The sequence below is a fragment of the Annulohypoxylon maeteangense genome (genome assembly GCF_022496945.1).
Source record: "Annulohypoxylon maeteangense strain CBS 123835 unplaced genomic scaffold GGS22scaffold_8, whole genome shotgun sequence".
NCBI lineage: Eukaryota > Fungi > Ascomycota > Sordariomycetes > Xylariales > Hypoxylaceae > Annulohypoxylon > Annulohypoxylon maeteangense.
In genome coordinates this window covers 96,013-120,288 of record NW_025953255.1, presented here as the reverse complement: position 1 = coordinate 120,288, position 24,276 = coordinate 96,013, and the positions used below count along the sequence as shown (strand labels likewise).

The 24,276-nt window shown below is 47.7% G+C and overlaps 9 protein-coding genes across 9 annotated transcripts; 3 read left to right on the top strand and 6 right to left on the bottom strand.

Moving 5' to 3' along the window:
• Positions 1-176: 176 nt before the first annotated feature.
• On the top strand, positions 177-2,152 carry GGS22DRAFT_162427 (uncharacterized protein). The gene has a single exon (XM_047961220.1). The coding sequence runs from the start codon at positions 556-558 to the stop codon at positions 1,609-1,611; it is 1,056 nt and encodes a 351-aa protein (XP_047818817.1). The 5' UTR covers positions 177-555; the 3' UTR covers positions 1,612-2,152.
• A 281-nt stretch (positions 2,153-2,433) lies between these two features.
• On the bottom strand, positions 2,434-4,013 carry GGS22DRAFT_200080 (uncharacterized protein; the record flags this gene model as incomplete). Its single annotated transcript, XM_047966391.1, has 1 exon — positions 2,434-4,013. The coding sequence occupies one exon, from the start codon at positions 4,011-4,013 to the stop codon at positions 2,622-2,624; it is 1,392 nt and encodes a 463-aa protein (XP_047818816.1). The 3' UTR covers positions 2,434-2,621.
• Positions 4,014-4,427: 414 nt separating this feature from the next.
• On the bottom strand, positions 4,428-6,490 carry GGS22DRAFT_136827 (CENP-Q, a CENPA-CAD centromere complex subunit-domain-containing protein). Its single transcript, XM_047958611.1, has 2 exons — positions 6,420-6,490; positions 4,428-6,369 (listed from the first exon to the last, which is right to left on the bottom strand). Exons 1-2 carry the CDS (start codon positions 6,420-6,422, stop codon positions 4,618-4,620), a joined length of 1,755 nt encoding a protein of 584 aa, XP_047818815.1. The 5' UTR covers positions 6,423-6,490; the 3' UTR covers positions 4,428-4,617.
• Positions 6,491-7,090: 600 nt separating this feature from the next.
• On the top strand, positions 7,091-8,006 carry GGS22DRAFT_179623 (uncharacterized protein; the record flags this gene model as incomplete). The annotated part of the gene is made up of 3 exons (XM_047963696.1): positions 7,091-7,406; positions 7,467-7,881; positions 7,934-8,006. The coding sequence occupies 3 exons, from the start codon at positions 7,091-7,093 to the stop codon at positions 8,004-8,006; spliced, it is 804 nt and encodes a 267-aa protein (XP_047818814.1).
• A 21-nt stretch (positions 8,007-8,027) lies between these two features.
• Positions 8,028-9,004, bottom strand: GGS22DRAFT_136825 (Cnl2/NKP2 family protein-domain-containing protein). The gene is made up of 2 exons (XM_047958610.1): positions 8,513-9,004; positions 8,028-8,456 (listed from the first exon to the last, which is right to left on the bottom strand). The coding sequence occupies exons 1-2, from the start codon at positions 8,807-8,809 to the stop codon at positions 8,193-8,195; spliced, it is 561 nt and encodes a 186-aa protein (XP_047818813.1). The 5' UTR covers positions 8,810-9,004; the 3' UTR covers positions 8,028-8,192.
• Positions 9,005-9,085: 81 nt separating this feature from the next.
• On the top strand, positions 9,086-12,089 carry GGS22DRAFT_162420 (MRG-domain-containing protein). The gene is made up of 6 exons (XM_047961219.1): positions 9,086-9,294; positions 9,371-9,787; positions 11,020-11,291; positions 11,341-11,456; positions 11,509-11,692; positions 11,745-12,089. The coding sequence occupies exons 2-5, from the start codon at positions 9,377-9,379 to the stop codon at positions 11,676-11,678; spliced, it is 969 nt and encodes a 322-aa protein (XP_047818812.1). The 5' UTR covers positions 9,086-9,294; positions 9,371-9,376; the 3' UTR covers positions 11,679-11,692; positions 11,745-12,089.
• Positions 12,090-18,228: 6,139 nt separating this feature from the next.
• GGS22DRAFT_162418 (ribosomal protein L30p/L7e-domain-containing protein) lies at positions 18,229-19,213 on the bottom strand. Its single transcript, XM_047961218.1, has 2 exons — positions 19,115-19,213; positions 18,229-18,987 (listed from the first exon to the last, which is right to left on the bottom strand). Exon 2 carries the CDS (start codon positions 18,897-18,899, stop codon positions 18,639-18,641), a length of 261 nt encoding a protein of 86 aa, XP_047818811.1. The 5' UTR covers positions 18,900-18,987; positions 19,115-19,213; the 3' UTR covers positions 18,229-18,638.
• Positions 19,214-19,623: 410 nt separating this feature from the next.
• Positions 19,624-21,860, bottom strand: GGS22DRAFT_136791 (citrate synthase). The gene is made up of 2 exons (XM_047958609.1): positions 21,248-21,860; positions 19,624-21,192 (listed from the first exon to the last, which is right to left on the bottom strand). Exons 1-2 carry the CDS (start codon positions 21,686-21,688, stop codon positions 19,657-19,659), a joined length of 1,977 nt encoding a protein of 658 aa, XP_047818810.1. The 5' UTR covers positions 21,689-21,860; the 3' UTR covers positions 19,624-19,656.
• Positions 21,861-23,238, bottom strand: GGS22DRAFT_136790 (uncharacterized protein). Its single transcript, XM_047958608.1, has 3 exons — positions 22,552-23,238; positions 22,108-22,186; positions 21,861-22,001 (listed from the first exon to the last, which is right to left on the bottom strand). Exons 1-2 carry the CDS (start codon positions 22,976-22,978, stop codon positions 22,140-22,142), a joined length of 474 nt encoding a protein of 157 aa, XP_047818809.1. The 5' UTR covers positions 22,979-23,238; the 3' UTR covers positions 21,861-22,001; positions 22,108-22,139.
• Between the last annotated feature and the right edge of the window lie 1,038 nt (positions 23,239-24,276).

Genomic DNA, 24,276 nt, shown 5'->3' with positions numbered 1-24,276 from the left:
AGGCGTTTGAACAATGAAGAGTCTCTCTCTTACAGGGCTCCCAGGTATCCCAGGTAGGTCTTGGTAGGTTAATTCGCCCTGTCGCCAAGGAGCCCAAGGCAAGGAGCTCGTTCCTGTAAAAAGGCTCACCACCCTCCATCGGCTCATGATGTCTCTCTTTTTTCTCCCTTCCCTTCTTCACCATCCAGCGTGCCTCTCTCTTTCGAGTCTATCTCAACAGTCTCTCTTTTTCGCTTCGACGTTGTCGGTCATCCCAGTCCATTTCTGCTTAGCCAGCAGCTTTCCATAACATTCTTTCCAACGGCAACTGTGTCTGCTTAGCATTCGCGAAATCGACTTTCGCTCATTGAAATCCCGCATTGCATATTGCATACGTCCACTCTTTCGACAGCAACGAAGTAAATATACTCTCACGAGATTAGACTACCTTGAATTAGAGCAACAATATCGCATCGAGGTACTCAAGCAAACGAAAAGAAGAAATCTTCGAGAAATCTCAGATCATTTGTCCCAAGAATTACCTAAACAAGTTTAAATTACGAACCCGTATTTAAAATGAAGTCCGCAACTGTCGCATTCGGCCTGTTCGCCGGCATCGCCTCGGCTTCCTACAACCACCACCCCCGTCACTTCCACAACCCTCACTGGCGACGAAATGACACTGCCGCGGCCTCAACCACCCTAACCGTCGCCGTCACCACCGTCCACACTATCACCTCATGCGCGCCTACCATCACCAACTGCCCGGCCAACTCCGGCAACAGCACCGGCCCTGCCGTCGTCACTGAGGTTATCGACCTGACGACCACTGTTTGCCCTGTTACTGCTGTTGGCTCCGTCTCCAGCTCCATCGTCGGTGCTCACAGCAGCGGTCTCATCACCGGTACCACTCGCACCGTCGTCGCCACCCCTACCTCCACTAGCAGCTCTTCGCCCAAGGGCACTACCCCGGCTGTAGGTGCCGGTGTCTCTTACTCTACCTCCGTTGGTACCGTCGACCAGACCGTCACCATGACCCTTGGCCCCGAGAGCTCCCGATCTGTTCTCGTCACCACCATCAAGTCTACCCAGACCCACCTCGTCACTGTCACTGCCGTCCCCACCCCCGGCTCTGGCTCTGGCTCCGGCACTACCAGCGAGGAGGGCACCACTACCACCACTAAGACTTCCACCGGCACCCGCACCGTGACTGTTGCTTCCGCGGGCACCTCCTCCGGCGTTAACGCCCAGGCCACCGGCAGCAACACTGGCTCTAACACCGGCTCCGGATCTAACTCTGGCGAGTGCGTTGCCAACACTGTCACCGTCACTGAGACCAAGACTGTGGCCGCTTCCACCGTCTACGTCACCGCTCCTGCCGCTGCTCAGGCCACCGGCGCTAAGGCTGTCACATCTGCTGCTGCCTCAGCTACCACCTCTGCTGCTGCCACTGCTACCACTGGAACCTCCAGCGGCAGCGATGAGGAAGATGACTGCCCCCCTGAGGAGAGCTCCAGCGGCGTGGTCACCGCCACTGCCACTGCTACCCTCGTCCCCTACCCCGTCAACAACGGCACCGCGCCTGCTCACCCCAGCGGCGCCGCCATCCCTACCGTCATCCTACGTCACTAAATCAATCGACTCCCACAATGAAATCAATCGCAAGTGGGGAGGAGAGAAGAGAATAGTTAGCGAACGTTTTGTAAAAACTATGGATTACCCCGAATTCGAAAATGCGAAAACTGTAGTATAGCATGAACGAGGGACGACTGCACGATCATCACCATCTCTTTTTTTAGTTTGGAGATAAAAGGCGAGAATACGGGATGAAGATCTTGGTGGGCAAAACAAGCACAGTTGGTTTTTAGGATCAATCTTGGGGATGGCGACGGATTCTTTGGACATATGTTACAAGCGAAGCTTCTTGAACATTTCTTTTTAGATGTTTGGAAGTTTGGACATGTATGTGCGAAAGATTCCAATGCGGTTGATTCTTCGATATACCCCCCTTCCCTGGTCTGGTAGCCGGGGAGGGGTCGAGAGGGCGGATATGCTTCGGGTTGGCCAATTTTGGGCCGTCTGGGTGTTGAGGCTCTCGTTCGATTCTGAATGTATGTGTTTGGTAGAGTCGTGTATTTAGATGGCTATTTGAATGGAGATTTTGGTGCTTACACTTCTGTGGCCTTGATGTTGATTTTGAGATTGAGTGTGACTTGTGATTTATGACTTAGTGCTACTAGATACAAGTAAGACCAAATTTCCGACTGTCTCATCGTGAAGCTAGATGTTTAGTCAAGTTTCTTTCACGGGTATGAGTATAAAAAGATGGTCTTCCAAAAGAAAAATTTCCCATTACTCCATAACTTGGCTTCAATCACTTGGAGTTCATCTGATTTTAATTCTCATAATTAAAATTTTTATCAAGTACCTACCTAGGTAGGTATATATAAAAAACCAGTCTTATCATTATTATTTCCTTTCCGTTATCCCAACCCTATGCTGCCAACCATGCAAGACTTTTTTCTATACCTACCAGAGGTCATAAATACCTAATCATGAACCATTAAAACATCAACCATAACCCATAAACCAAGACCAAGACCAAGACCATCAAACCATCACATGAACAGAGCCGGACCTACCTATGTGTTCCTTACCAAGTGACTCAAGAAACCCAGCCGCGAAGTCCTAGACTTCTTCGGCTCAGCCGGCTTGCCATCCCGCTCATCACGATGATGATGCCGCCGACCCCGACGATGGCACGAATCCTGGTGGATCTGCACGACCATCGAACCCTCATCGCCATCCTTTTTCAGCTTGGATGGCATCCCTGACATCTCGTCTATCGCACGTAGATGTTCCGCGAGACTTTGAGGGGGCCGGGGTGGATGCCTCACCGTGACGAAGGTGCCGGACGAACTCACTGGAGTCGTCGCCCGTCTTGACGCCTGCGGCCGAGCTGTGCGGCGGGAGGGTGTGGTGATTACCGGGGGCGCAGGATCACGTGGGATTTCAGCAGATGCTAGCTCTGCTTCTCGGCGGGTTCGATCACGCCTTGCGTTTGGCGCGTCGATAATGACACCTTGTCCCACTTGAGTTTCCAGTCTCCCACTGTCCCGCTCCCGCTCGTGCTCATCCCGTCTCCGGTGTGACCGTCCCGACGAAGAGCCAGCATGAGTGGCTGTTCGTCTCGGGTGCTCCGGCCGAGCAGATCGACGCTGAGGCGCAGCAGGTCTTTGGGTCACAGGAGGACGTGCAGTTTCCGGTGACGACGGCTCCGACTCCAAGCACATTTGCTCAACCTCTCCCCACAAGGAGTCAAGCGTGATGTCCGGCCTCACTTGAGCCTCGGATCTTCGGCGCCGGCGATCACCATGTTCTTCGCGAGCCCTGGGGTGGGGAGGATATAGCTGCGGATTTCTGGCAAAGTCTTGAATCCGCCGAGCTGTTGGTCCCTGGAAACCCCTCTCGGACCGCGGCTCCCGCCTTGTTCGTGGTGGGGTGACACTACGATGGCGTGGGTGCCTGCGCTCGGAACCAGCGACCCGTTCTCGATGCCGTTGGCGCTCTGGTTCGGGTGATCTGTCGTGGTCTGTCGTCACTCGACGGCGGACAAGGGGGCGAACGTGTAAGGGCATATCGCGGTCCTCAAACTCTGAGCTATGCCTAGGGCTCTCACCCTGCGAAGAGCTTGGTGAGTCTGGGGAGCTGGGCGAATCTAGGGAACCGGGGGAGTCAGGAGAGTCCGAAGAGTCTGAAGAGCTGGACATCTCCTTCACCAGAGCCGCGAGCACCTCTCTTGGTCCGTATGGATACTGGACTTGACAAGATTGAGGTATCGGCGCGGTACGGTACCCACGAGGGTTCTCTAGCGAACGCTCATCTTGGCCAACAGAGTATGTTGCCCGAGTATTACTGATCCTTATTGGTTGTAAGTCAGTGTATGGGAAATCTGGATCAGAGTAAGTCAAGATCCCGTTTCCAGCCCACTGGATATTGTCTCGAACCGTTGGATGAAGCCTACCGGTCTCCATTGCGATGGCGATTTTTTTCACTATTGTAAATAGATAAAAATTTTTGCTAATACCGAAGCTCCTGATAATTAGAAGCTTATGGTTAACGTGGTGTTGATGTGTTAGAAAATCTAGGAAGATCCCGATAGATAATGAGTTGAGAATAGAAAGCTTGAAGCTTGGTGCAGAAGAAGAATTGAGGGTTAGATACGACGAATACCTTCTATATTTATAATTCCATAACCACGAAACTTCGCAACAATACCCTTGATGCAGGATCGTAGCACTATATGCATCTACAGGCCTATGCGAATGGCATTGTTCCAACTTGTCAAAGGGTTGCGGGCTAGCCTATCCCCCTTTCTTGCGAGATAAAGAATATTGAATATTGTATAAAGCATTGTAGTTAGTGATTGTTGTCGTATCAAAGGAAACGGGTGTGTTGACACTTACAACTATCTCTTTAATCCCAGAAAATGTCGCTTCAAGAAGGGGTGTTTCTCAACCTGACCCGAAACCACACGAAAGTCGAGTCCGGGTATCATAATTCATTATATTCATGATACAGCCAAGAGTGCATCTTGCCCTTACTCTGTAGCTGATGAGCCCACCATCTCCAAGTCTATTACCCAAGTATAACACTCTCCAACTGCTCCTTATCCAACCTCCCCAGCAGCGCCGCTCTCAACAACCCCTCACTCCTCTGAATCGCAGGCGCCACGCCCTCAACCTGCTGCAAATTTCCCCTCAAACTCTCCATATGACTCGCGATCTGGCCCGCCAAACCTAGCATATCTTCGCCCTCCAAGCCCACAAACACTTTCCCCTTCTCCTCTCCACCCTTACCCATCCCCATCCCCATCCCCATACTCATCACCTCCCCGTTGTTCTCCTTATCCCCGCCCGCCCCTTCGGGCACAAGAACATGCATCTTCCTCTCCCTCTCCTTCCTTTCCCTAGCCTCCGCCCGCGCATTCGCGCCTAAACGGCGTAGTACCTTATACTCGCCGTCCAGCTCTCTCTGCGCGCGTTCTTTTTCCCTCCGTAGTAACTCCACACTATGCAACAGCGGATCAAGCGCGGATTCTAAACCCTGGATCCCTGAGATCGTGCGCTCGAACTCGAACTCCTCCTCGCGCCGTGTGGTCGTCGTGGCAGGAGGGAAGGGCAGGCCACGGCTTATTTTAGAGCGGAGTCGGTTCGTGACGGCGTTTAAGGCTGATTGCGCGTGTGCGTGTTTCTGTGCGTTGGTCAAGCGGAGGAGGACGGGGCGGGAGGCGCTTTGCAGGAGGTTGGTAACGCTGGTGACGGCGGGGGCTTCGAGGGGGGCCCACTTGGATTCGATTATGTTGCGAGGCACGCGGCGGGTGCGGGTTGTTAGATGTCGGTACTTTGGGGGAGAAGTTTCGGAGTCGGAGTTCGGGGAGGAAGTACGTTGTTGGGTGTCTGAGGAGCGTCGATGTGCGCGGTTTTGTGTGAGTTGCGAGTCTTCTTGGTTGGAATCGGGTTGTTCTTGGGATGGCTGGTCTATGGACTTCTTTCGCTTTCCCTTTGTAGGTGCTGAAGCACCATCGCCGGATGAGCGGGGACGAGTGCCTTTTTTAGGTTGTTTCTGAGATGTGGAAGCTTCTTCGGCGTCCTCTGTTGGTTGGTTATTCAACGAGGGACGGCCTCGCTTCTTTTTGGGCTGAGGGACGGGATCTTGTTCTGTTTCTTCGGCAGCAGGTTGAGTGATGGTCAATGAAGGCCGTCCTCTCTTCTTTGGTTTCTGGCCTTTTGACGGCTGTTCACCAGCTGCTGCTTGCGCCCCTTTATTCAATGAGACGGGAGATCGACGAATTCGACCACTACGCCGAAGAAGGCTGGAGTTGCCCTCATTTTCGTCGTCAGCCTCATCAGCTTCTGGTTCGGCTTCTTTTTCTGCCTCGGTTGCTTTGGGTCGACCGCGTTTCTTTGGAAGTGCGTTATTGCTTGTGGTATTTGATTGAGGAGCCTCTTCGACCCCTTCATTCGAGACTCGGGGACGACCACGCTTTCTACGCTCCGGGTTCGGGACTTCAGGTTCCTCGTCTCCCACACCTTCTCCATTGTCATCTGGTGGTGCCGCCGGTGATGGGCCACGTTTTCTCTTGGCCTTTTCTGGTCGTGAGGCTTCGGCTTCGGACTGGGCTTGAGAGGGGAGTTCGGTGTTGGCTCGGCGACCGCGCTTTTTTGGCCGTGAAGGATCGTCCATTTCGGATTCTCTGGCGTTCTCGGAAGTCGTGGCTAGTTGTCCTTGTCCTGTGAGAGATAGTTGTGTTCCCGACGCGTCTTCGTCATTGCGCGACGCGTTCGTCGGACGGCCTCTTTTGCGCTTCTGGTTTGCAGTTTCGGGTGCCTATAATAGTTAGCTAAAAGCGGATAGATAGAAAATGGAGACGAACGAACCATCCCGTTAGAATCTAATTCTCACTGATGCACTGCAAGAAATCATGAATATGACAGCATGTTGATCTACATTTGGGTACGTATTTCATTAATGACGGTCTTATCGGCGTTTACGGCTTATCTTATCATATCAGGGCGCCAAAGCTGTGGCTGACGGATCTCCGAAATCACGATCTGTGCCACATATGAAGCGGGGCAGCTGGCTAGAAACGGTAAAGCCACGACACACCTCAGCAAGCATGAGCAAGGTTCTAACAAGGTTCGATGGTCAACAAAATAATGCACCATTATAGGTGGAGATAGGGAAGCTTGGCAAGCAATGACAGGGAAGGGATAGTCATCTCATCTCATCCCGTTCTGGGGAAGTAGCTGATGGAATAGACCGAAGCGCGTCCTAGAAGCTCATCTCTTTTTTTCTTCCCTTCAACTTTAGCTTTGGTTTAGTAGATTTTATTGTTCCTTTGCAAGTTCAAGACAGCTGTTCATCGCCGCTTTCAGCTTCTGCATCATCATAATCCTTCAATAATTGTCGGTATTTTCAACTATTTTAATTCGTTGGGGACAAATTACATCATCTTTTCCATTTCTGTGGCTTGATCTCTAAAATATATCCACCCAGAGGCCTGAGCTGTTCTACGAATTCCACATTTCACACACAAATTAATACCAAAATGCGTTTCTCTAAAGCTTCAGCAATTGCCACCTTGCCACTGCTGGCAGCAGCAGCAGACGTCCCTGAATACCAAGCTCAGTTCGAGAACTACCTGGGCCAAGCACAAGTCTTTCTAGGCAATGTCGCTTCCAAGCTCCCCAACCCTAACAAACATGATCCCGTCGCTGCCGCTGAAGCTAAGGCTGGTGCCTTGAATCTTGACATCTTGACCCTAGGCAACTGGAAGGAAACTCTCTACGGCCCTGTAAAGCCTGAGAGCACGACTCCCGAGGAATGGTGGGTCTTGATCACTGGTGGTAATAAGACTTGCTTTGGTAAGGCTACACCGCGCGAATTTGATTCAATATTTGTGAATGATTCCTAACCTCAACTAGGCCACTGTGGCAAGATCGAGACTGCATTCAACGAGACCGCCGGAAAATGGGCTGTCACACCCGGTTCTCCGCATACTGCCCTCCTTAATTGCGAGGACCAACCTGTTCTCTGCAACGCTTGGTCTGCCCCGGTCGGCGCACTCTGGGTCTTCGAAGTCCTTCCCGAACCGGCTCCTGTCGACATCTGGACGAGGCGATTTAACATGACAACCGTCACTTCCGACGACATCTCCACAATGCGGGACGAGGGTTTTAAGACCTCTGCTAAGCTGCACGATGGATTTTTCCATCCCTTCAATGGCCCTCTTGCTAAGAACGGCCTTGCAACTCCTGTCGGGTGGATTATTTGGGCTTTCAACCTTCTCCCAAGCTGGGCGTTCATGGTCCTCGTTTCCATGTTCAGCAGGACAATGATGTAGGTTATAATAGCCAAAAACCAACTATGAAGAAGTTACTGACGGAGTTAGGTCCAACCGCCTCAATCAGCAAGCGGATGGTGGCCGACGACCCGCCGCCGCTGGCCAAGCTGCTCCTCGATGATAGACGGAGGTGAACGGATGACAATGTTGTTTACGGTATTTCTAGGTCATATAAGGAATATGTATGACGACTTATCGGAATCTTGGTGCTATTTGAAAAGCTCCTTTCTGTAATGTTTTAGATAATTGGATGCGGCCACGTAGTCATATAGTGATCTAATGAACTGAACTGATTTGGCGTCGTCGATCACGTCTTGCGCTCGCATGTGTCTTGGAGTCGTTGGAGGCCATCGAGAACCTCGTCCTTCAGTTTGGGGTTGGCAAATCGACCGTATCGGAGATCGCTCATATTACCGACAGCTTGTTTAATAGACTCGAGAAGTGTCGCTTCTTCCTGCTCTATAGTTTGTATTTCGCGTTCCATGTCTGCGATAGCTTCATCCATGTCGGGTAGAATGGTCAGGAGTGAATGTTGTTTGGGCTGGACCGTATTCGAAGTAGACCCGAACAGCTGTAAGATGGATTAGAAATTACCGTCTCGTAGGTGATAGATGATAGGTCATATACCATTCGTTCAATATCGATTTCGTCATCTTGTTCCTCTAAATCTGCTTCCCTCCGAGCTTTTATCACCTCTCGGCGTAAGGCTTTGCCTTGTCTAATCTGTGCTTCGATATTCTGCGACACGCCGTCGACAACTACGTTTCGTTGTTGCTGGAGGTCTCTATACAGGGTTCGAATTTGTGGTGAAGATTGCTGCGATTTCGGAAATAAAGAGGTAAACTCTTGTAGGGAGATGATAGTGGGCAGTCGGGCGGGGAGGAGTAGATAGTTCCGAAGAATTGTGGCTTCGTTTGTCGCCATGGTGTAGATTGTAAAGTCAGATAAAAGTGGCAAACAAGCAACTGACAACAAGAAATATCACAAATGGCTTAATTATCCGAAGTATGGACGTATTAAACTGCTCCTCGCTCGTAACTGCTTGGAATAAATGCGTTAAATGTGTGCCTTCCTTATGGTAGAATTGTAGCAATAATAGATTGAAGTGATTGCTACGCACCGGGGTGTGTAGTGGGGAAAATCACTTTATGGTAAGGAAGGCGCGTTGGAAAACGCGTCCGAGCTTTGGCGTTTGTGTGGACCGTGTGAAACATAGCTAGAAGATGACTACAATTCAGTGAACCTTATATACTACAAGTCTACAACTCACACAAACCAAACCTCATCAACAGCGCATTTAGCAACAATTGACTCATAATAATCTATTTAGTTCTATCGCTTGACTCTTCTCATTAAATTTGCCGGGTTCGTACGATTTACGGAACGATATCTCCGGCGATAATTCTAACGTGAGCTAATATTACACCATCCATTATCCTATCGTCGTCTTGTAAAATCAAGCGTAAAGTAACTAAAATGAGACAGTCAATTATGGCTCCCTCGAGACAGAACCAGGCGCCTCCTTACGCCAAAGATGAGAAGGTACTATGCTTTCACGGTGACTTGATGTATGAGGCAAAGATCATGGAGGTTGCCGTCAAGCCGGGTCAGAAGCCTGAAGATGCACAGTACCGGATTCATTACCGAGGTTGGAAGGCGAGCTGGGACGACTGGGTTTCTCAGGACCGCATCCGCAAGTTCACCGATGACAACAAGCAACTTGCTAGTCAACTCCAATCCCAGGCTCGCAGTCGAACTCAGGGCCCCAAGGGAGGCAAGAAGGGTGTCAAAGCTAACGGATCCGAGATGAGCTCTGCTCGAGGTAGTGAAGAGCGGGTTGCCGGTTCCTCAAGCTTTGGCGGTAGAGGTCCCCGAAGAGGCAGAGATTTTGAGCTTGAGAACGTAAGTAAAATTATTTTCCTTTTATTTTCCTTACTGCCACATGTATGGGTCTGCGGAGAATAAGCCTTGAGTACTGCCAGCCGGCCGTCAATATCCCGGCTGGTGTACTACATACTGGAACCATAAGGAATATCCCCTCGACGACACGACCGGATACATTATGATGAGAACCATCCCTCTATACGCATCTCGGTCGACCCCGTTTCTGGGACATCCTGCCGCATAATATCACGGCGGATAACATTAAACTGGCTGTTAAGAAATATAATCAACCATAAACTACACCATGGCCTCCTTAAATATGGGGCTAGGGATAAAACACCAATACAATTCGTAGATTGTATAACACTCTTCACGATAAGAAGACGATAAAATTTAAAGTTTCGATATGCCAGCAGGCATGACAACCTGCCTGGTGATCGGGCACATTGACCACCTGTACTGCCACCTGGACGATGGTTACGGGTTAACTATACTGTGGTTGTCAAGCAGGCGGTGGTCGTCACCTACCATCGTACTGAACCTCATGCACTTCGTTGCCTGGCAGAATTTTAATACTTAACCAAATCTTTCTCGACACTAAAAAATTTCCTCAACCTGATTAAACCGACTTTCATCTCGTTGTACACATTTCCTCAAACAGATTAATTTTATCGAGAACAATCATAATTCATCCTACATTCGTTATCATGGCACCACGCATTGCCAAACAGGCAATCCCTAAGGGAAAAGGCCCAAAGGGCACATCTAGAAAGACGCGGGATCTTTCGACACCAAAATCATGGCATGCGGCTCGTGTCTCCAAACCGAAGGGAAATAAGACGCCACAAACGAAGATCTCCATCAAGTTTACTGCTCAAATCAATAAGAAGATCGACAAAAAGGTCGACGATAGCGCCTTTTTAAAAAAGGAGGCACTTTACGCACGCAGACAGAGTGCGAAGGACCCCATGCTACAGCTCCCTGATAAATACGCGGCATCTCGATACACGGGCGAGCTTTACGAGCCCAAAGTATCTGAGCATCCTAAGATTCTTGAGGCCCGAAGAAATAATACCCTTACCTATGAGAAGATCCTGTGGTACAAGGGCATGCCTCGTGACTTCGATGTGCCGGTAGCCGGAGTCACAACCGATCAGCCATATAACCCATTTCCAATTGTCATGGATTATGTAAATTTAGGATTATTTTCTACTATTTCCGAAGATTTTAGTACTGACTATTTCTTGTAGGAAGACAATTTTCACTCGCGTCCCACAATCAAGCTTATGGTACCTGATATCCTGAAAGCGATTCTGGTCGACGACTGGGAAAACGTTACCAAGAATAATCAGCTTGTGCCGCTTCCCCACCCCCATCCCGTCTCTAAGATCTTAGCGGACTACGCCGAGTACGAGACACCCAAGCGCCCTGCAGGATCATCCCATGTGGACATACTCGAGGAAACGCTTGCAGGACTAAAGGAGTACTTCGACAAGTCCCTGGGCCGAATCTTGCTATACAGGTATATCGTCTTACTCGCAACAATAATGAAGGAGTCTAACTTGAATCAGATTCGAACGCGCCCAGTACGCAGAGGTGTTTAAGAAGTGGGGTTCTGAGGACCCCGAGTACCAGGGAAAGACAGCTAGTGACACCTATGGCCCAGAACACTTGATGCGTCTGATAGGTGAGCGATTATTATCTTGAATCGATTATTGTCGGTAGCTAATTGCTTGCAGTGTCCTTGCCAGAACTGGTGGCTCAGACCAATATGGACCAGCAGTCTGTTAACCGTCTTCGTGAAGAGCTCATGAAGTTTTGCTCTTGGTTGTCTAAAAATACGACTGAATATTTCGTGAGCCATTACGAGTCACCGACTCAGGACTACATTCAAAAGGCCAAGGAGTAGGAGCATCTATCCAGGTAGGTTATCTCATTCAAGTCCCAAGGCAACCATTTCTAACATATGATATAGAAGATTCTAAAAGAATCAGGATAGGGACTAGTGATGCTAGGATGGCTGCGAATTTTCGGTGCCTTTTGGGGAGACACCAGGTGTTCGCGTCATTTACATGGGAGGCTGTATTAGGTTCATGAAAATCCAGTGGAAGGATTCTGTGCTTTTTCTCGGGACTAGGCTTTTCAGTCTGCATAGCCTGGCGAAGGATATTGCTTGGTTGTTATTTCTGTGCTTGTTCTTGAGTCGACTAGGCTTTTCATTCTAAATGACCTGGCAAAGGACATACTACTACACGATAGTTGATTTACTGGCGTGTTGCCTCATCGCTGGAGGCTTAATACGATTGCTTTCCTTCCTGCGCACTTGGAATATTGTTGATTGACGTGATCCAAGACTTGTGAACCTAAAGAATATCCAAGAATTGTCAACGAGGCCATTCTCTGATTTAAGCCTGGTGCTCTAGTTTGACATGTTCATCCCCAGTACAGACATTACTTCGGTGTGTGTACTCGCCGTAGAATAACGTTTCCCACAAGAATGACCATCTACGCGGCCTCTCACGTCATAAATCCATCCATTCCACGACAATCTCGTTTTCCACCTTGCAGAGGGGGTTCTTAGCATAGAACGTGCGTTATACAGTAATATTGGCGGCTGAATACCCAGAATGTTAGGTGTTCTCTATAGACCAGGGCCCAGATTTCAGGGCTCGAAGGTATATGAGCTTCATAACCGATTAATACAGCTTCGTCATCTTTTTATGCTATAAGAAAGGTTACGACAGAAGTAAGATGTACCATCTTAAGCTGTGACCCCCTTTTCTCCATGATCGCCCCTCAGCTGTGATTATAAGCACTTTTCTTGATCCCAGATCCTTTTGCTTACTTAGGCATTCTTAAATGAGAAATGATCAATATGTTTGGATTCGTTCGAGGTAAGTATTAGAGACATGGGTGCATGTATCATGTCTAGACAAAATCTGTGGATGTCACCATTGCCCCTTTTAGCCTGTGAAAGTGTCCCGAATGGGCTTCGGGTCCATGATTTCTGTAGAAAATTGACACAAGGGAAACAAGCTATAATGAGGAATTAGTATGTAGGTAGTTAGAATGGGTAAGTTGTCATTCTGTGGTGGGCGATTAGGTATTTTCTGGCATCTTGAAAAAAGCGGGTCTGGGAAAAAGGGGGAGAGGGGATTTCAATTAAGAGGTCTCATCGTTTTCTGCGATACGGTCATGGTAACCTGTCATAATTCAACGAGGATTGAAGTATGTAATAGTTAGATACGTAATAACTAGAAATTGAAACGATCATAATTGCGCTGCTTGTTAAATCTTTTGGCGTTGTTTAATACCCCTAAAATGCTGCGAGGAAGTGATGAAGTTACCAATGACTATTTCATAACAGATAAAATTTATTAAATTAAAGGAGTATTAATGGTACTTAACCATGTAGCTTTGGATATCTACCTATTTATATCTAACTTATAATTAAGATCCTGACGAGCTTTATCCTTCAGACTAGCAATTAGTAACGCCTCCATTAGAATCGTCAACAGTCCATAAGGTTGTAAATAACAACCATGTAGAATATACCCGGGATCCCTTGTGGCGCTCTGAGATAGCGATAGGTCTAAGATGACATCATGGTCGATGGGTTGAGATTGGGTGATTATTGGTTAGGGGGTTAAGCGATAAAGTCGACTGGAAGAAAGCACAGGCGGACGCTGTGTGCTGGCTTGAATTGGCGACCACCTTCAAATCTCACATAACGTAGACCCCATGTGGTAAACATCCCAGCAAATATCTTCATGCCTTTTCTTGGCTCCATAGTGATCTTCAAGTAGAGTCGGTCGCCAGTAGTCTCCTCGGCTTCTAGCTGGACCAGTTGCTTTCAAAGCCGCGTTGACCATCATAGTACTGCATCCGTTTATAAAGAAGTATTCCCGACTTCTTGGTAATGAGTGAGTGACTAACTCGAAAACATAAGGTGTTTATCATACTAGTCTTCTTCTCCCCACAGAACTACAATCTTCTGGAAGCACTCCAGATAGATTGGTGGTCGCTAGAAAATGATTTGTGTCAGAATCCTCGTCTGCCACAACTTTAAACCCTCCTGTCAATAGCATACTTGAGCGTTGCAGCAGTACATAGCCAACTCTGATACCGAGAGCAATACCTTCCAAAGTAAAATCAGCATCAATGCCTTCTTCTACTTGTGTAGCTGAGACTCGCAGAACCCAATCAACAGGGCTGACACCCGGAGCCCCCGGCAAGGATGATAAGAATTTGATCAATGCAGCAGCAGTGACGACCATAAGAAAGTAGTAGTGATACGGACACATGACTGCCATTTCCCACTCCTCGAGATTGATGTCACGAGTATAGTCCTTTACCATATACTTGGCGGGTCAACTCGGTGTTCCATTGTTTCGTAATTTGGAATCGCAAACCGCTGAAATAATTTATGAGATCTGTCGGCCTTTTCGCCGTAGTAATTGGATGTCCCCATCGGTAGATGCGTATATAGAGAATAAATTGTTGATGAAGTAAAGAATAATCGTCGGAAATGTGTATGTAGCGAAGATCCCAGATCTTGTGTTGGTGCTGGACGGCGTCCAATTGAGATTCCTAGATTCCACGTTAGCATCGATGTCTCTATTCAGTAGCGAAAGCTGGAACTGACTATTCTATGCGTCAATTACGACTGCCTTTTGAGTATACTCAGTCTGGATAGTTGACGATGCTCATGGCCTCATGTGTTAGCATCAAGAACATATTGGAATTCTGATGCAAGTCTTGATCATGATCTTCAAAATATGTTTTATTCGCCCTAGATCATAGGGTACTTATCCGTCATTGCTGTACATTTGCGTAAAGTAGAGGTAAGTTCAGGCGGAGAGGAGACGTGAGACTCCATATCGGTTCCAAGGTTACTCATGATTAGGACTCTCCAGAGCTTGTCGTGCTACCGTTTCTGCAAAGGTCTTTGGGGGTTTTTCTAGAGTCAAAGTTAGCATTCAGTGCCACAGAGAGTAGAAAGGGTTAAGGCTCACTATTAATGATGTAGTCAAACTACCAATACTTCTCTTTCTTGGATCCATCTTCGGAGAGCCATCCCGAGCAAGGGCTAGGTAAGCTTCCATTGTAAACGCGTATCTAGTAGTTATATTTCCTCGTCATCGTCGATTTGTCTTCAATATGTGTTGGGTTCATCGTGATGGATCTCTGCGTCCGCTGCTGCGTCATCTATGGTGACTATGACCTCCTGGGTGAAATGACGGCCACGTATGGCTATCAGAGACCACTGCCAAGATAATACCTTGACAAGAATGTCTTATCTTGTCTCGAACATGGGGGTATCATCTTGATTAATTCGAATAAATCTTTTAATTGCCGCTGTAGGAACCGACTCGCCGTCGGCTAACCGATTTGTCGCCGATGTGGATCGCGAATACGTAGTCTAGTACGCTGTATATTTTAACGAGTTGCGAAACCCCGTAACCGATCTTCTTGAGATGCAAGTTACCAAGCAACATGTTCAAGACTAGAACCTTGCGAAGGCACTCATGTACATTAGAACCGCAGTGCATGCATAAATTAGTGTTCTTGTAAGATGGTGTTGAACATGGCTGTGCAAGTCTTGGTGGATCGATATGGCAAAAGTTGAAATTGCCAGAGCCGATATGATGCAAATATATGTGGTCGGCGATGATATGATGTCTTATCGTCGACTATGGGTGGGTGTGAATCTAGAATGCACTGGCTGGGTCTTGAAATGGGGACCATTAAATAGGGTATCTGTCGCTTTAGATTAGTATCTAAAATCGAAGGATAACAATGAAGTTCATGTCGTAGGGACTGAGTATGGTGAAAATTCGATAGGGTTTCACTGGGAGTTGGGTAGTGGGTGCATCTCTGGTGCTCTGGAATGGATAAAGCGTCCGGCGTACTTTTGTTAAGGGTAGGAAATGACCATTAATTCACATGGTTAGAAAAGTAATATGTTTGGGGAAAATTGATTGAAGCAAGTGTATACTGCGAGAAAATGGGAGGACGGATAATTCCAAGGAGCCAGAGATGATTCAGTGAAAATAGATGTGCTTACCAAGGCCGCCGTTAAGTAATACATAACAGGCATCCCTCAGGATACTTGTGAATTTATTCTTGTATTGAAGTTAGTAGCGCTCTTATGGCATAGCAATGGTTTCCCTTTGAGGATCTTCATGAATGGTTTAGGTACCTAGGCTTACTCGGTGCGTAGCAACCCCAAGATTGTAGGGAATTCTTAGGTGTGAAGTCAAGACGAGGAAAATCATTTCCCTTAACCCAGAGAGCTTAATGCCCTTTGTCGATCCTTTGAAAAGTGTTAGTAGAGCTTGCTCTAGCTGTCGGCGATTAAATATAGTGTTAATAGGTGACATCGAGATCGCGCTCGCGATATCATGACCTTTAAATGAGTTGAACGGCGGGGAGAATTGGGTGCGTAAATTGATGAGGTGTGTGGAAGTGCAAAATCAATCAGTTTCCCACGTACCTTAATAAGTAATATACAGACTCTTTGCAAGAGTCTAAAATTTTTGACACGCATTGTGTCTAAATGCCAAGTTAGTTGTTTAATACGGACAACATAGACCTAACGTGCTGATCTGGGTCTTTCCCAGAGACTTCAATCCGACGTGAACATGACGGGGTAGTTGTATTTATTTATAATTGAAATAGAAGAGAGGAATACTTTTAGACATGATGGAAATATGTTTCTCAAGAGGAAAGATTAGTTCTCATTGAGTTTATTAAGTAGATGAGGTCAGGATGCGATCGGGTATAGTCTGGAGACCAATAAACACGAGGAGAATATGGATGTAAGAGATGTATTATTGAAACTTATTATGTAGGTATGGAGGAGATTAAGCAAGAGGAGGAGTGAGTCGGCTTAGGACGCCTTGGAGGCTACCTTGTGAGGATGGAGAAAGAAGAGAGATGGAGAAGAAAAGTTGAAGGGTTAAGAGTTGAGGGAGACGGGCCACTATTTATCTAGGTAGAGGGATATGAATCCAAGGAGGAACGTTCTTAAGGATACTGGTGGAGAGTCTGATGGTGAGGCAGTTTCTTGTGTAGAGAAGATGTTCAGATGAGAAAAGGGGTAACTCACGGCAGCCACGGCGTTGGAGGACTGCTAGAACCAGCCGCGACAGAAGGAATGATTGGCGTTTGAGGGGTAAGAGCAGGGTCAAATACTGTCATGAACCTGCCAGAAAATTAGAGTTTTGGTCCGAAACTCTAATTTTTCTGGCAGGAACCCCATGTGTTTCGCCGTTTCGGAAGTGACGTCCTTGAAAAGCTCGGGTGATGTGCCGGGACTGACCATAGAGTAATGCATGTCCCTGCTGAGGCCATTTCAAAATAATGATTGGAGATGTAGCAATGACGAAAATAAGATTTCACTGCCTAGTTCAAAAGTTAGAAACACATAGAAGGGTTTCTGGGGGCTCCTAAAGATTGGATGAAGGGGTTATGATAAAGCATGTGAAATTCAGTCTGATGGAGGGATAACTGGTGAACTGAGGAAGGTCTTTGCCTCACGCGAACCTCATTTAGATACTACAGGCACAATAACTAACCCTTTGCCGCTCCTTCTTGAAAGATTTATACAATAGATCTCATAGGTGTGATAGAACAGCTTACTGCGCTCAACTTGTTTGCTAGGTAGAGTGAATTTGGGGGTTAGTGAAAGGTACTTACCTAGGTAATGAGAATGTTGAGTTAGCAGATAGCTAATATGATGTTCTTAATACGATAGATTGGCTGGTGTGAGTGTATGAGCTTGTCAGTGAAAGCAATGGTATGGTAGCTCAAAGGCTAGCTGGTAATTACTTAGGCAAGTAATCTGTTGAGAAGAATATTAATGAAGAAGGATCGAAGTGAAGATATCTCATCAGGAAGAGTAGATATCTAGAATTACTGGTGGCAGCAGCGAGATGGTCATTAGGACATAGAGAAAGTTCCTTACAATCCTTGAATTTTGGGATATGGGTACAATAGGGGAAGAAAGGAAAGAAAGGAAAGACTTCTTTCTATACTTGCTCAGTTTGCAAGAAAGGCTTCTGCGATTAATCTTATAAATGGCATAATCCATAGCTTCGGAAGAAACTACGAAGCGGTAGATTCCCGAGCCATTTCCAGATAATAACCACCCCTTGTTCTTCGATACAGGAAGGAGTATTCATATTTTTGTCTAAGACTTAGCCATTATCATTAGTAGATTGGTCTCTGCAGAGTGAGGTGATAATGAGGGACTGAAGATACGTGCCATCCATATTAATATTGTACCAAGTCCCACCGTGATTCTGATTGCCAACCATTTAACTTTGCCCAATTCCGCAATCCAACATGTACAACCAGAGCAGCAGAACCTCCGCGTGACAAGGGGCTTAATGGTAGGCATCAAAATCATACCATGAGCTCCTCGTATACCGTGCTCGTTACTGAGAATGCCCCTCTCTATGTAGAACTTTAATTGATTCATATTTGTGTCAAACGTAGAGTATGTAGCATCTATGTCAAACAGCTCATTGCTGGACAGACAAAATATGTGTACCGTACCTAGGTTGTTATTTTACAGTGTTGATTATGCGTTGACTGCACGTCATATGAGCCCCGTTTGAGCTCATACGCCAGATAGGGGGCCAACGAACCCTCCTAGACAGACATAGATGAGCGGCGATTGTGGATGAATCTCAGATCGGAAATCTCGCGATCCGTAGATCTCAGGCAACCCACACATCTATCCTCCACTCCTCCACCGGCGTACCAGTTTTATCGTCTCGACGGCTAGATGCGAATTCTCCAGCACCCCTCCATTCCAACCCCTCTACGCCACCAACCCCATATCCATCCACCCTCCCCACAATCACCTAGGCACCGCCCTCTCAAGCCAATACCCCGGCACGCTCCTCCTCTCATCCCGCATCTCCTTAGGCGAAAGAGCGCGATCGACTTCTGTGACCTTAACCAGCTCTTTAACTTTCAATATCATACCGGCGAACTGGGGGGAGACGGGGTGAAAGACAGTCTGGTCGCGTTTACGCAAGCCGAGGGCAGCGAGGACGCCGTTCGTTCGTTTTGGGAGACCGATGGCGGAGCGGTGGAGGGTTATGCGGAAGAATGACATTGTTGCGTCTGTGGTTGTGGGTGTATAGTCTAGCAGGGCAGAAAGATCAACGCCGTCCCGTGGATTCTGTGTGGGTTGTCGGACTTGACTGGCGCAATTCGTTAGTTAACGACCTGCTGACTGTGCGATGGTAAGGAGTACTGAAGGCTACCAAAGGGACGCTCGGGGAGAGACAATTGGAGATGCCGTAGATGGCTGACTAGGAAATGACATACCACGCCGTAGTGAGTCACTGCTTAAATGTTATAGGGACCGCCTGAATTCTGTAGATTGACTTAACGCTATCTTCGGATTCGACTTTCAATGTATCGAACTTTTAGGTGGGGCTTGGTCCAGAAATTGATTTTAGCTTACCTCAGCCAGCTACGGCTTACCTAACTGAAATCGATTACATAATTAGGTTCATCGCCGGCGTTCAGATCCGAAGTCACCGAACAAGTGATTAGGTAAATACTTAGTAATCTTGGGAAGTGCTAGGTTTACGTTTTAGGAAGACGATCACAAGCCAGCAAATTTCGCACACAGAGCCAAGAGTTGAAAATGAGTTCATACGGTTCATAATGTTCGAAACATGTCCCACCTCGGGTCTATTGGATTCGATGTTAAATCTCTCATACAAACCAGTCAATACAACTGAATCCTCTAAAGGTTACCACCGCTCTGGCCTAACAACAAGTATATTTCACGTCTAACCCCTTTTTGGAGAATAAACCGTGATTAAATGCCTCTAAAGTACGCCCTAGAATTCCACAACTATTTATTTACTCACAGAAACCTCCACTCTACTCTCACCTACCGGTCCGGTCTTAGCAAGAGTGGGTAGCAGGTAAGTGATATCATCCCAAGGATGTCTGTACAAGCTGGTACGCAGTCTCTTCTGGTCGAGGTAATGCGCAATCAGACCAATGCTGCGACCCAAGACGAAGAGACCGTTTAGGACACCCATCTTCATGTAATCTTCAGCCTCCTCAGGGCTGAATGCACCGCAGCTCCTCATCAAGTCGACGAAGCAGACAGCAATGCAACCATCGACGTTCAGGATAAGGTTGTCCTTCTTGGACGTGGTTACAGTCTCAACTGCTAATGCGTAGTCGAGAAGCTTGTGGCTAGGGAATCTAGCCAAGACGTACTCCTTGACAAGCTCCACACGTAGATCCGGGTTGTTCCGCGACTTGATGCGGTGACCGATACCGGGAATGAGCTTGTTTTGCTTGCGCATGGTATCGACGAACTCACGAGGGCTGAGTCCGTTGTCGGCGGCCTTGGAGAATTCCTCGGCGGCACCGTCTAGGGCACCACCGAATCGGGAGCCGATAGTGAGGAGACCGGAAACTAAGGAGCTGATAAGATCCTTTCCGGCACGGGTAGTGATGATGGTATTCATGGCACCAGACACAGCCGGGCCGTGGTCGGCAGTGAGCATGAGTACCATTTCTAAGAACTTAGAGGCGTAATCAGGCAGGCGACGACGGAACCACAGAAGTGACATGACACCACCAATGCCGATATCCTCTCTGAAAACATCGGAGATAGGCATACCAGCATAGAGAAGTTCTTGGCCACGGTCATCAGAAATAGTGGAGATGAAAGCGGCAGGCTTTCGAATGAGACCAAGCTCCTGCGCCCACGAGTAATCGATGGGAATCTTGGGCACAACGGGCTCGGGTTGGGGAACAATAGTCTTCTCCTGGACGAGCTTCTTGTAGACAGCCTCAAGAACCTGGGGGAGGTCCTCAAATGTGTCAGGGACATGGAAACCAGCCTCCTTCATGGTCTTGTTCTTCATGGCAGCGGTCTCAAGCTGAGAGTTGGCGAAGGAACCAGCGTGACCGAACTGGACCTCAGTCTTGAACATGCTTGCGCAAGTACCGATAGCCCAAGCTACAATTGGCTTGGTGATGACGCCTTGCTTCACGGCTTCGATAACCTTGTATTCTTCGACGCCACCGACTTCACCCAGTAGCAGAAGAATCTTGCAGTCAGGGTCTTGCTGATATCTCAGCATGTGGTCGATGAAAGTAGTTCCAGGATACCTGTCACCACCAATGGCAATACCCTCATAGACACCGTCGGTAGTCTGCGAGATGATGTTGTTCAACTCGTTCGACATACCACCGGACTTGGAGACGTATCCGACTGAACCCTTGCGGTAGAGCTTGGAAGCAACGATGTTGTCCATCATACCACCAGTGTTACCAATCTTGAAGCTACCAGGCTTGATACCACCAACGGTAGCCGGGCCAATGATGGTGACACCCTTTTGTCGTGCGACATGGGCAATTTCTCGCGCACGCTGTTGGAATGTCAGTATGAAGGACCCCCTTTACGTCATTTATAGGATTGCTTACTCGCTCAGGGACACCTTCCGCAATAATAGCGATGGTCTTGATCTGGGGGAATTGCATCAACTCCATGGTTGAGCTGTAGACACTTCGTGAAGAAGCGAAGTTGACAACTACGTCAACATCGGGGTGCTTGGCCATCGCCTTGGATGACTCCTGGTAAACAGGTAGGAGGGTTTCGCTCGTTCCCCAGTACATCTTACTAACGAACTGACCACCGAATGTGTAGATGATGCCAGCAACCGAGGGGGTAGGTCGCTTGCAGATGAAGTCGAAATCCAACATGCCCTGGACTGCTCTGTTCTGCAGACCGTAAACGAAGCATCTTGTCTTGTTGTTGAATAGCGCATGGGCGGGGAGAGGGCTCAGAGGTCGGCTGGGAGCAGCGAAGCGGGTGATGTTGTCGTTAGCAGACAACCCGCCGCTGGTGGCGCCATTGGAAGACATCGTGATTGTGTGAAGTTCGTGGGCTTTCTCTAAAGATTTCGTAATTCAAATTAGCTTAGGAACAACGCTATAATTCGATTTTCAACGCAACCCAGGTCACTGCTGGTTTTCAAAACAAGCCAAATAGAGTGGAAACAATTCGGGTAAATCGATAAACCGGTAGAGGGTTGTGTGTTGCCTTTCCTAGTAATGTTCGGAAAGACAAAAAACCACACTAACCCACCACCGTATTTGAAGGATCCGATGATTCACGGAGGCTCGTCTGCTCCGGAGCTGAATAAAACCAATTGAATCCGGCTACCCCATGATCGAACTAATATTGTTGGATGCTATGTAAATCCAACTCCAGGGAAATGCTTGCGAAATGCTGGCAAAATGCTTGTAATGTGGGATGGGAGTGTTGCAAAAGCCCTACATACCTCACTTGGGACAGGATTGACAGTTGAGAAATTCAATCAACCGTCGTCTTGACTTCTGCTTGCACCTTGCACGTGGAAACTGCACAAGTATTAGATGAGATTAAAGCCACGAAGTTAATAACGAGAGGCTATCTCGAGAAAAATGCAGTATGTGGTATGGGGAATTGTATGTGAAGTGGGAGAAATAAGAGGGGAATAGTCTAGTGAGCTTTGACGACGATGGGGATTATTTTTCTCAGGTCGGGAAGTGAGCCCAGCTCGATTGACGCAGGACCGACCCACCTTATGCCACCACCAGCAAAAAAGGTTCGATTCAGCAGATAGTGGATAGTGGGTAGAGACAGCAAGGGTATTGGAAGGTGCGGCGTCACTAGACAGAGAGGTACATGGCACCTAATGCCACCACTGCTGCAAAAGATTTAGTAAATTAAAGTAGGTACGTACCTTCTATGCTATTCTGTATTCTCAAATTGTGCTTTTCTTCTCGCTTTCTATCTTTTCCGTTGTGGACGGGACGTAAATAATTTGTGTGTGGTTGCTGTCGCGACGTATTGTGCCCACAAAGAATGTCCGGCGGAAAAAAAAAAGGTCTCGTCTCGATCGGATTAGTTGGGGTAAATTTTATGATATGTTGAATTATACCCCCTTTTTTTCTTTCGCTCAGCGTTGATGACTGCAAGCTATTTTGTCGGTGTTCCCTTGTTGGTTTCAATTGGTACACTTGGTGCACTTTTGGCTTCCGCTCGCCTGGAGTGCCCTGTTGATCCTGCACAATCCTGCTTGTGTTGGCGACTGGGGATTTGCTGCCCGTTGAGTAAAAGAATCCGAACAAGACCATCCCACCAAGGAGAGTACTCGGCATCGGGTACATAGAGGTACCTGGTCGACGTTCTTGTCCCCGCTATTTGAGGTCCCCACAATTCATGTACTGGTACTTCGGACCTAAACATCCAGCTTCGTGCCCCGCCACGAACTTGGTAACGGTCTTCGTCTCATTCACCCATCTCACCTAATCTCCCAACGATAGATTGAATCGATCTTCTTCCGCTCTCCTTCCACATTAGAAATGCGAGTGGATGTGTGGATGTGTGGATGTATCGAATTGGATAGCATGTGGATTTCCACCATACTAGAAAAGGAAAAGAGATATGTATGAACAGTAAAATAGTCGTCGACGACTATTGAAAATAATGAAACAATATCTAGGTAACAATACCTAGGCAGCTAGGGAAGTAGTATCCTACCTGCAAGGCGGCAAAGCCATGAGAACCTTTAGGGGTGCAGATTATTCCCTTCACTCGAACGGGATCTACTGCACCCCTCCGGTCGGGTCATCCGTATCCGGAGAATGACAACCAAGGACATAACTAGGCTGTCAATGTGCATATTGGCATGTTTTTGCCGGATAGTCCCCAATATCGAACTCCGGAGCTGGCTGACAGAGACGGATGTTTCGCCTTGTGCAACATCTCAAGGCCGACCGAGATAGTGATACACACGTTCGCATCATCAATTACTCCGTGCATAGTATTCGGCTTCTTCCTCTCAGCCTAGGTCGTATATCCCTATCCATAAGATTCCATATCCATATGGACTTGCACTAGCAATAGGGATCTAGGGACTTGGGGGATAATGCTGACAGATCCTTGGCTTCGAAAGACCGAACGATAAGCATGAATCTGCCAATAATAGAGCAGGATCGGAGCGGGCTCGATATGAGGATGTAATAAGCAAGATCCGACCGAAGGTAACGATAGTAATGCTGCATACTACCCAGGTAAAACTAGCTGACGACTGACTTGCTTCGTTAGTAAGCTAGATTATCTGGACCTGCTAGACTTGCTAGATCTGCTGGACCTAGTACCGTAGGACCTAGTATATCCGGGTAGATGATTTTGCTGAAGCGATAGCACAAGCCATGATCTGAAGGTGTCAGCTTCCAATATCCAACTCCTCCAGCTCCTCCAATGGAGGCATGGGGCCAAGGATAAGTGGATTCTATTTTATGATATGGTTGAATGGTGTCAACGATGTCAATAGATGTAGTGATAGTTGAAAATCGGATGTTCCGTTCAATCCGTACCTGTAGGTACCTGGTCCTGCCTTCGACACTTGCGGTGGCTGTTGATGTTGGGGTATCTGTACAACCAAAACCCTCCGGTTGCTGAC